Source organism: Sinocyclocheilus anshuiensis, unplaced genomic scaffold, assembly GCF_001515605.1.
Source record: "Sinocyclocheilus anshuiensis isolate Anshui unplaced genomic scaffold, SAMN03320099.WGS_v1.1 scaffold70, whole genome shotgun sequence".
NCBI lineage: Eukaryota > Metazoa > Chordata > Actinopteri > Cypriniformes > Cyprinidae > Sinocyclocheilus > Sinocyclocheilus anshuiensis.
Window position 1 is genome coordinate 1,417,684 of NW_015542377.1, and position 12,047 is coordinate 1,429,730.

General features: G+C 36.7%; 1 protein-coding gene across 2 annotated transcripts in view; it reads right to left on the reverse strand.

Moving 5' to 3' along the window:
* LOC107692373 (leptin receptor-like) overlaps positions 1-12,047 on the reverse strand; it is a 25,514-nt gene that overhangs the window by 3,481 nt on the left and 9,986 nt on the right. For both annotated transcript variants that reach the window (XM_016491391.1, XM_016491390.1), the window contains exons 7-18: positions 11,285-11,430; positions 10,428-10,566; positions 7,706-7,978; positions 7,503-7,608; positions 7,193-7,416; positions 6,190-6,341; positions 5,675-5,828; positions 2,409-2,491; positions 2,101-2,317; positions 1,487-1,690; positions 1,284-1,361; positions 935-1,028 (exon numbers count right to left, since the gene is read on the reverse strand). In XM_016491391.1, coding sequence (XP_016346877.1) covers positions 935-1,028; positions 1,284-1,361; positions 1,487-1,690; positions 2,101-2,317; positions 2,409-2,491; positions 5,675-5,828; positions 6,190-6,341; positions 7,193-7,416; positions 7,503-7,608; positions 7,706-7,978; positions 10,428-10,566; positions 11,285-11,430 — 1,870 coding nt within the window. The remainder of the gene's footprint in view (positions 1-934; positions 1,029-1,283; positions 1,362-1,486; positions 1,691-2,100; positions 2,318-2,408; positions 2,492-5,674; positions 5,829-6,189; positions 6,342-7,192; positions 7,417-7,502; positions 7,609-7,705; positions 7,979-10,427; positions 10,567-11,284; positions 11,431-12,047) is intronic.

The following is a 12,047-nucleotide window of genomic DNA, read 5'->3' on the forward strand; positions in this document are numbered from 1 at the left end:
CAAAATAATTATCTTTAAAAAAGCATCATATGACCCCTTTAAAAAAATTTTGGTTTCATGCTTATTTTAATCCTTTCACAATCGATTTCAAAAATCAGTCAGCAGACCCATGCAGTACCTCACTGGGCCCTCTAGGAGTCACAAACAAAACATAATGATACTGTAATTATCTTTATAAAACAGTTAGTTCCAGTCCTTGATTCTGATTGGTCAGCAGCTATGTTTTATTCACGATAAAGCAGGGCTATGACTGCTTCACCAAACGATTCTGTGTATCACTGCGCAACACCCTTAGCAACATGAACAATCAATAATACAGTGTCAAAGCTATTCCATGTATTATGTATTTCAGCAAAATTAACTGTTTGTTATTTATTTAAAGAAGTATGAGTGACCCCTGCTGGCGTTATTTTGCATCATTCACCTTTCATTTTGAGACCACGCCCTTCCCTGTCAAAGAAACATTTTCTCATGCTGAGAGATATGCAGATGTATGTGTGTGAGAAAATATCATATATGGTGTTTAAAGAAATGACAGTGGATGAGAACAGTTCCTATGCTCTGTTTTCATTTGAGCTCCATAAGATGAGGCATGTCACATCGGAACATTCTCTTGCCATTTACTGTTGCTGTCAGGAACTATTTTTTAGAGGAAGGACAGCATTTAACGAACTTACTTCAAAAAAGTAACATATCAATACATACATTTTTGGTTTTAATATTTTTTATTGTGTGGTAACCGTTTTATAAAAGCAATAAGGTACTCAAGGCGTGCTGTATTGTGAAGAAGTGACGGCTGAAGGGGTTGTAGGCACTCCGCTTCGTGTCGTGCCTAACAACGACCTTCAGCCGCGACATATTCACAATACAGCACAGCCTCTCGTACCTTATTGCTTACTTATTTTGACTGTAAGAAGATAGTTGTAGGTCTTACGGGTTTTGTGACATCAGAAGTGTGACAAACAGCACCACTGACAGGAATGCAATGATCAGTAGGAGTATGTACGCTGCTGGGTCGCCCCTAGTAGCTGGATGGCAAAACAAAAGAGAAACACTTTTTTTCTATCAAATCAACATGATTGTCATACATTTTCTAAACATTTTAGAGAGCTATTTATATAATGTGTTCTTAGTTGTGAAAAAAATGTCTAGATAATACTGCAATGTTTGTAAACCAGAGTCCACTCGCCAAGCACTAAATGCACATAAAAATGTCTTCAGGGGTTTAACTGATCACATGATGACGTCAATGTATTAGTTGAAGTCACTGCTGTAAAACCCACCAGTGTATCGCACCGGCTCCCCTTCACCATCCACAAACACTGGATACAAGGTGAACTCCTCTGAGCCATAAAAACGGCCTGTACAAAAACAAATTACGCTGTCAAAGATCATTTATACTGCTAAGGATAAACTTTTTATTTTTATCACATGCTGATATGCAAATGTGAGGAATATATGAAGAATATCAAGCAAAATAACATACGGCAAAGGGAGCGATCTCTCGATGTGGACTGAACTCTGACCCACTGCAGCCTCTCAGTGAGAGACATGTCCTGTTCAGGGTCTTTGTTCAGGTCTAACCATTCGATGACAAATGACTGAGGCACTGGATGATCAGATAACAGGCTCCAGGAAAGATACACACAGCTAGCATTTGCAACTACGCTGAATGAACGTACGACACGTCCTAGAAAAGGAAAGAAGGACATTAATTAATGTAAATGGGGGACTATACATCATTTCTATGTGAAAAACACTTAGGATGCAAAAGTAAATAACAGCAAGCAGGAGCAAAATATCAGAGTACCTTATTGTTATGATTATCTTTCATTGTATATATGTATTAACTAAATCAAATCCCTCTCCCCAGCAACCCTTTCACCAAACAAACAACACCAAGCTTCTATCAAAACAATTACCCAGAAAAATTAGGACTGGATGAAATAAAACACCAGCAATAAGCACATACATAGACACATATTTAGTTTGAAGGCAAACAAATCTTCTTGTGTGTCAAACAAAAACAACTGAAACATTAGACTACATGAAAGATTTTTGCGTGATGTTACAGGAAGGGTATGAAGCAAGCCAGCTCACGTTTGGGTTGATGCAACAACGTGATGTTTCTATTCCGTGTAGAGATGCCTAAAGCGTTGCGTGACATTACAGTGACTGTGTGCGCTTCCTTCCTCCACTGGAATAAGTGAAACTGAACCAAGGTTGTTTCATTTGACCACACGGCTCTGCCTGAGGCCTGGTGTTCAAACACCAGACCCTCCACGCAACTATATGGATCTCCTGCTAAGACGGGCTGCTAAAAGTGACAAAAAACATTCAAGCTCAAACTTTTTATATCACATTCATTTTGTTGCTAGAGTTAATCAATCAAGTCAGTCTTTACCAACCTTAATAATAAGTGTGACGTTTGTCACACTCCTAACAGGATCCTCTTGTATGATGCGCCAGAAGTCTGGTCCCATCTCTGGTGCTGAAATGACACACCATACAGTCATGATTATCTCCAGGACACTACATCTTATGTTCAAAAAGGATATTAAAAAAGGTATAGGGATATAGGCTTGGATATAGGGACACATTTTTTTAAATGCTTTTGATTAAAAGAAGTCTCTTATGCTCATCAAGGCTGCATTTATTTGATCAAAAATACAGTTAAAAGAACAATATTGTACAATATTCCAATTTAAAATAACAGTTTAATTTAAATATTGTTAAAAATTTAATTTATTCCTGTGATGGCAAAGCTGAAACAGCAAATCCGTCATAACAGTATAAAGTCTTTAGTGTCACTTTTGATCAATTTAATTTGAACTTGCTGAATAAAAAAAAAAAGTCTGACTCTAAACTCAGTAGTGTACATAGGCTGGACTCAAAAATGACATTTAAAATTAAAAATTAATGAGACAGGTTCATTTAAAAAATTAAAAAATATTGAGAAATGGTCAGGTTTAGGTTTTCATTGAGAAACCTAAACTAGACTTGCTGGACCCTTCATGCAATAAAAAATATTTTAGTCCACCACAAAGTAAATCTAATCATAGGTGCAAATTACTAATATAAATTCATTGTTTTAGCATGCACATACAATGGATATAAACTTTTATACAGTATATGTTCAAATATAAAAGTTCTACATTATCAAATAAATATTAATATAAACAATAAACTTTATTAAATGTTTTATTAAATGTCATAATTGTTAAGTTTCAGTCATGGTTATACATTCAGATTTTTGTATACATGTAATATTTCTGTGCTATCTGCCTAGGGTTCTGAATGTAAGTTTGCATATAGTACACTGAGAGGAAGTAAGGACTCTTATGGGGGAGAGATCGATGCTTCCGGTATTGTTATGTTGTTGTGAACGGCTATGGTTGCAGTCGAATAAAGGGAGTTCCCCTTCAGGAACTCGAGCTGCGTCGAAGTCGCTTTGGGAACGCTCCTGCGTGACCGCGTTCTGAAGCACGTGTCAAATCAGTCCAATGGAGTAGCGAGACGTCACGAGCGGGGTGACGTAAGTACCAGAAAGTATAAAAGCGCATCCGGCAGAGCGCAAACCAGCTTCTGCTCTTCAGTAGCACTCTGTGTATGTGTCTGTCTATTTACTGTTGTCCGTCCGCACAAGCATATATATAAAACAATCATGAAAAAGTCTATGGCGAGCGAACGGCATTACAAACGCTGTGTTCCTCCCTGCCCACGATATCTGGCGACAGGGGATACACACGATTTGTGTGTCGTTTGTTTGGGAGCGGAGCATGCACGGTCAGCTCTTGAGGGGGCTGATTGTCATGACTGCGAGCTGCTCTAGCTGCGCACGCTCCGCTCTCGCCTGGCCGTGTTTGATGAGAGCGGCCAGGCTCGCGATCCCGCTGGCAGCGGTCCCCCTGTTGCCGAGGCACGGCGTAGACTGTTGTCGTGGGGATCGCGGGTGCAGTTAACACTGTCGTCGAGAGGTTTCAGGAGGCGAAAAAGCAAGCGGCGCCATTTCAACGATTCCTCCCTCGTCGCCCCCAGGCCCATGGGGCTGCTACCCGCACCCCTCCGCAAAAAGAACGGGGGTCGGGCCGATGCTCTCAGTCGGGGTCTTCTAGACCGAAGACGGATCTGCGGACCGTTATTTTGTCGAAGGGGGCGTTCCCAAAGCGACTTCGACGCAGCGTCTCGTTCCCTCAGGGAACCATGGTTACATACATAACCTAGAGACGTTTTCCATTAAATTTAAAACAGTTGTCTTTTGATGAGTAACAATAATTAGAAAGTAAGCATTTTTCATTCAATAAGCAAGGTTTTTTTTTTTGCCTTTATTCAGATAGGATGGTCGTGGAAAGACAGGAAACAATTCGATTGGAGAGAGGGTAATGGGTTCTGGAAAAGTTGGGACTTGAACTTAGATCAGACAAATCGCTGTTGCACAGTATGATGGAGCGCTGTACACAAGGCTATGACTCCAACATTTTTGTTTTGCTAGAAAGCTCACCATATAATGAAATACATCTCCCTTATCTGTTATTTGCAACTTCTGACTATAAACATCTAGTCAAGTCTTCTCTCAGCTAAGAAAGGCAAATTCCTACAACTCCGTACTGTAACAGACAAGAAAGACTCTGATTATATCCTGTAATGCTGACGGCAATCTGCTAACAACAGTTACTTCACAAGCATGAGCTCTGGCACCAGCAGACAGCTCTGTACTAATCTAAAGATGTTAGAAAGGTGCTGTAAAGAGCTGACAAATGGTGTTGCAAGCACATACTGATCTTCACCGCAGCAGTTGCGTTCCAGTTCACATTCCTATAGTGATACGTAAGTTTAGGAATCATGGTGGGTGATATGTGGTACAATTTCCATTAATCCTAATAGACTTCAAACCGTAATTTTGTTCAATTCAAAACATTGCCACTATGGAGACAAAGTCAATTAATAGACGCTGAGCCATTTAAATGATTACAATCACACTGACAAATTAAACTTTGCTGCACCAAAAGCTATATATGAACTAATTTAGTCACTGAGTAACTCATATTTAGGATTTCTGTATATTTAATATAATTAAATGTACGAATTTTTAGGGCAAGTTTTAAAAAGAATTTAAGTTAATTTTTTTATTAAAAAATTGTCATCAGCCCTCTAAATGCATCCTTGTAAACATTACTTTGTCTACTTTATTCCTATCAAGTTACTCATCATGACTCGTAGACATACAGAAGGATATTATGAAGCAGGTGTGTGTTCAGAATAAGTATGAAAAATCACCTAGGCTTTCAAGGCCAAGATGAAAGAATGGGTTCTTTTGTCTAATCTTTTTAATTGTTTTTAGCTTTTTAAATCAGATTTTTTTTTTCACCTGCATATTCTTTTCACCAGTTCCAGTTTGGTCTGTCTTCACTGATTTAGATTTTGTTTTATGCTGTTGTCATATATACTGACAAAGTACTGTGGGTTTAATTACAAACACTGCTTGGCAATATCTAACGTAATAGTGTTTGTAGTGTTTATAGTGGCGATTAAATGGTTTGCTATTGTACAGCAAGTGAAAACAACTTTTGTTATGTTGAGATCAGGAGAATTAAGTTAAAATAATGCATACCTCTTAGGGTTTCTGTATTATATAGGCTAAGTAATAGTAGCACAACTATATTGATGACGTTACCTTTCCTGTTGTAAACAACTGAAGTGTAACTCATGCTCCAGTCACTCCAGTATCCAGAGCCATTCAGTCTTCTACAGCGAACTTCTACTTTAAACTGAACACAGGACTCTTCAAGCTGAATCTCTGCCAGTGATTCCAAAAGAGGGCCGATGACCTGTAAGGAACATAACACTCATCTGTAAATGCCACAGAAAATTGCAGACCTTACACCTGAGTGCAGAGTGTAACCATCTTCCTTCTGAAATCTAAAAAGGGATCAATTGAAAATTAAGTGCTATGGAGTTTAGTGGGCACAGTAAGAGGAACATTTAACATTTTAATTTAGGAACAATTTAGCTTGTCATTTCAATTCCAAACATCTCAATTATACAGATAAACAGATCAGAGCACAGTAATTCATTGCCTGCCCTCTGTGATTAAACACTATGCATGAAGCATTTACTCAAATATATTTTATTCAGCTTTCTGGTTTCATTGTCCACCTGAGACCCCAGCTTCCAGAAACTTCTTCCTACCTTCCATTGTGTATTTGCCATCCCACGCAAAGCCACAAAGCGCAGCTCGTACTGCATGTCATACACAGGTAAATGTGGGCGTCTCCAGCTTACACTCAGGGTTTTATTCGGCAAAGTGGTTGCTTCCATGACTGTGGGAGAAGATGGTTTCACTGAAGAAGGAAAAAACACAATGGAAACTCTTATTCATCTCAGTTTACAACGTGAATAGAGTGGCAAGTAGGAATGGACACAAGTAACTGGAAATAACAGAAGGTTGATCACAAGAGACACAAAAAGTAAACATTTTTCACAAGAAAACATAGGGGGTTTTTTTACCTTGAAAATATTTCACAATATGATCAATAATATACACTAACTTTTTTTTAAGAAATTAATACTATTATTCAGCAAGGACACATTCAATTCATCTAAATTGAATGCAAATAAATGCTGCTCTTTTGAACTTTCTATTCATAAAAGAATCCTGAAAATATATATATATATCACGGATTCCACAAAAACAATAATCAGAACAGTTGTCTTCAACTGTGAAAATACAGTAATAAGAAATGCTACTTGAGCACCAACTCATTATATTAGAATGATTTCTGAAGGATCATGTGACACTGAAGACAGGAGTAATGATGCTAAAAAATCATCTTTGAAATCACATTAATAAATTACATTTTAAAATATATTCAAATAGAAAGCAGTTATTTTAAATAGTAAAAATATTTCTCAATATTACTGCTTTTGCTGTATTTTGGACCAAATAAATTCAGGCTTGGTGAGCAGAAGAGAATTCTTTAAAAAACATTAAAAGTCTTACTGTTCAAAAACCTTTGACTGGTAGTGTATTTATATTTAATTAAAAATATTATATACTATTATATTGATATATTTAACTTTCACTGATATATCCCAGTCTAATTTGTCAGCAATTCAGTCTATAATTAAAAGTCAACAGAATACTAGCACTTTGGATTTCCTTGGAATGCTGCTGGAAAACTTTGGAACTCACCATAGTCAATGGGTGCAACATAGACAGGAAATGATCTCACTTTGCCACGCCCTCCTTCCACTTCCAACCAGATTTTGTAGCAGGAGAACAGGCTAAGGTTTCTTAAAGTGCACTCTCTGTGGTCTCCTGCTCCAGATGGGCACTCCTTTAGCAAAGACATGTTTTCTTCAGCTTCTTCGCTGCCCTCCATCTCTGATATGGTCTCACACATTGATGTATATTGTCTAGAACAAAAAGTAAGATCTTTACCATCTTTGCAATAAACAACCTGGCTGGAATAGAAATGGATGAACTATGATTGTGTTCATACCTGTAAAGGAGTGTGACTTGTGCCCAAGCGCTCTTATTCCACTCACAGCTCATGATGTCCACCTCTGAATTCTTGCTCTGGCAGGTAATATCTGCATTAAACATCCCTGAAAAAAGAGCCAATTTTACATGTTCTAGCTTTTTTAAAAATCAACATTTTATTAAATGTCTGGTTACAGATATCCTCCATAATTCATAGCTTACCTTCTGTGTATATTTTGGCATAGGCGATGATGCACTTGAACCTTTCTCCCCACTGGTGGCAACACATCAGAGTATCAAACCCTGGTTCATCTACCGTCACAGTGACTGCGCTAACCTGCTCGTTGATCACCCTGTACTGGCTTTCCGGAATCTTCACTTGACCATTAAGCATCCACACAGCTTTACTCGCGCTCCAGCTTCGGTTGTGGAAGACGGCAGAAACCGTTACCTCTGACCCTGGTGTCGTGAAGACTTCAGCAGGGATGTAACTGACTTTGAGGAGCAGAGAAAGATAGAGAAAAATGTAAAGCAGGGGTTTCGCGCAGTAAACATACAAATAAATAAACCAGACTTAAGAATAGCATGTGGAAAATCAGCAAGTAGGTGAATCTCTTGACAACGTCTCGATCCATTTTCATCCCAAAACAAAAAGACCAAAACATAAGAAATTATGTTTTTGCCTATTTTTGTACCATTAAGATTTATACCATCGTGACATTATTTTCATAAAAACTAAGCATATTTCTCCCAAAATTATGACAATACAGCTGAACATTTTACTTTACATTTACACTTTTCATTCTTATTATTCTTAATTATGATTTTCATTCGATTTTCAACACTGTAAAACAGTAGTTTGCACTGTATTGTACTGTACTGAAATTACTGCAGTTAAATGTACATACATTACAGGCACAACAAATACTACTAATACACAACTTTAAATCTGAAATTTAATAATAATAATTTACCAATCTAAATACTGGATTACAATAACAACACACATATTTGCTTAATTGAAGAAAATAATGTTACAATGCAAAAAATTATTTTTGTTTAATTTTAGGATGAAATATGGCCTAGACATGTTTCTGACAGTTGTTGAGATTCACCCTTGTATTGATTTTTATTTTCCCTAGTTCCAGCCTTGGTCCTTTGCAGCAAAGAGAAAGTGGGTTTATTTTAATGCTAGTGAACAACCTGAAGCTTAGTTGCTATGGTGAATTGCGCAGCATGGATTCGGAAAATATACAACCCAACTGGCAGATCAAAAAAAAAACAATGTATGATCTGCGTACAACACATACAAAATCACAGGTGCTATATGAGTAATGCATCAAAGTAGGAAAACAGAGACAGAATCAGGTCTCTCGTGATGCTAAATCAAGCTGAAACAGTTGAAACATTAACTAATATGCTAGGTGCAGCATTAGTTGGCAGCAGTATTTCAGACTGGCTACGGAACTCAACTGATTTTTTTTTTTCATGGGCACTGCTGTGTGGGCATTTAAAAGCAAGAGAAGAAAGATAAAGAAAAAACACCCACCTGATTAGTGTCAGTATTCAGCTAAGATAACAAATAAAGCTCTATTCTACCACGGGACAGTATTTACGTTACAGTTTATCTCAAGTAAGAATTTTCTTAGCAGAAGTTGCTTCATTCATGTTACCAAAAATATTTATTTCATAATACTGAGTCACTCTAAGGTGGATGTGTGCACATATGCAATGCGTGTGCTACCAGTATGTGGAAGCCATCTGACAAATGTACAAAATCCCACAGCAGTTCAGATGAATCTAAAGTAAACATAATTTTATGTTCTCTAAAACTTCGGTCTGAATCAGTATGAATCATTTTAGCTATTTGACCCTAATTAACTGCTATAGGTACAGCGCTCGCATTCAACTTCAATGAATTTAAAGATCTTTTATTGGCCTGAGACTGAACATGATGCCAAGCAAAAGACTTTTAATATGCAAACTGGGGTTCCATTTGAATTATGAAGGCTTTTAACAAAAACATATTTACTAATAAACCTAACAATGACAAGGTAAAAGAACTCAAGGACAGTACATACTCTGGCCTTGTAAACATTTACAATACATTACCCTATTGTCATCTAAGAATTAATTTAAATATTCTATTGTATTTTTAAATTGGTAATAATGGGCATGAAAAATGATTATATGCAAATGTGTGCGCAACCTCTATTGTACAGTGAAAATCTGGTTTAATAGTATTAAGTATGCAAATACCATATACGTTGCAAATGCAATGTCTAACCTCGGTTGCAAGCAAATGGCATATTAATGCTTTCACAAAACATTAGAAAACTGACTGTTTAGCATTGTAATTAATTCTGAAAATGAACAGTGAATTGGATGCATCTTTTACAGGACAAATCAAAGTGATATTGTGAGTGCATAGCAACAAGCCAAAGCACTATACAGATGCAGAGTAGCAGAGAGTATACATAAATGTAATTATCAAACGTCAAACTCTTAAAGTGGAGGCTTAGGGAAGACAATGGATCTGTCAGACTCTGTTCCATGTTTTGTGTGTCCTGCTCCCCATGTGTCTCTCTGAAAGATAAATATAACTGGAACAGCATAAGCACTCATTTGCATGAAGTTTGATGTACACTAAAAGCCGCTTTTAGACGGAATGATGTTAAGTTAAATGTGTTGACCTGTGCACTCTGTTGTTGAGAACAGAAGGCTGTAAGTCATGGGAACATGAACATACCAGGCAGCAACATTTTGAGTACCCTTTCATAAATGTCAGTATTTGCATATATTTACTTATTCACCATACCTGATGAGCCATTAAATGAGATGAGGTCTTTGATTCTGGAACTAAATGAATTCATTACCTAAATGTACACACATACAGCATGAACAGAATTAGTACATAAAATTAATGTGTATTACAGATCCTTACCATCCAGTGTGAAATGGAAAGGTTGGCTCCATTCACTCCAGTAGTTGAAGTGGCTTTGGCAGCGCACTTGGACCATGTATCTGATCCCAGAACTGAGATCATTCAGAGGCACCCAGGAACGACCTTTGACCTTCACAATCTAAAAGAGCCATAGTTCAAACAGATTCATTCACACTGTGTAGGTTAAATTCCTTTGCCATATTAAAATAAACAAAAATTCTAGTAAAAAAAATAACTAACAGAAGATGTGAGTAATAGTCAAAATATTTTATTAAGGTCAATTTTAAAACCCTTTATTCACATTTTCTTTAACAATTGTGTGGGAAAATCTGTAGAAACTTGCCAATTTAAATATGTTAGATTAATTTAATTGTGATTTAACTGTTATTGAAACAGTATTCATTTACATTTTTTGTACTTTTGGATATACAGTATGATGAAACATATACCGTCATACCGACTGTATGTTGATATTATACATTTCTGTAAACCCTTTTAGTTTGAGATGTACAAATCAACAAAAATCCCCTGGAGAATGGTTGGAACTAAAAAAAAAGTGTTCATATGCAAAAGGGTTTACATTTTAGATGCTGTCAATATGTCGAAATTGTATATTTCATTGTCTGTCCGAATATACCAAAATGTATGTGGAGCTAAAATCACACTTTAGATACAAATACCTACAAACTGCAATGAGATCATTGGATAAAGGTAGCTCTTTTTGGCAAGGGAAAGGTACATTTAAATCCCTTTAATTTTGATTCTGTGGAAATTTCTAGGGGCCTGTAACTCTCACAAACATTACTTTGTAATGCTATTACAACACATTCATCACACCAACAAACAAGTTCAATTACCTCCCACTGCTGAAGCGAGGAATTAAATGAGTATCGGATCTCATAGTTTATGGCATAACTGTCAGGTTGTGTGTCACTCCATCGGAATATTACTTCGCCTTCAGTCGTCACATTGTAATGCAGATTGACAGGTGGGTCTGGTCTTCCTGCGAAAGGATATTCACAAAATATAAAATTGTATTTGTATATATATAAAATTTGATTTTGTAAATATAATAGTTGTTAAGAGTAATTGTGATTAACCATAATGACCATCAAATATTAGGAATACCGATAAATAAATTACTTCATGTATTTTGCGGATCCCAAAGAAGCTCTTGAAACTTAAAAAACTAGCAAAGCCTCTAAGTCCAATAAAAGTTCTATGTCTAGACATCCCAAAGGTAGGACACGGTTTATAATGATGTCAACATTTTTTTTTTTTATCTTTATGAGATGTTGTTTTTGACATTTCGCCATTCACGAGAGTGTCTTCAACGGCAGTTATCAGAGGGAGGGGAATCCACACACTGCATTATGTGAAAAGTGGTGAAGGGTGTGAATAAGGCAAATATCAATAGTTTAACATCTTCACACCACATATTTTCAAAGGGGAATACCCATTTTTGAAGACTAGCAAAACATCTTTAACTAATGGAAAACCAAGCCAGATGTGAGCAAAATTGAGAACTCCATTTCCAGTATGTCCATGGTTGTCTGGTGCCTTTTGATGGTATTTTGAAGTATACAGTGTATATATATATTTTTTTTTGATGGTATTTTG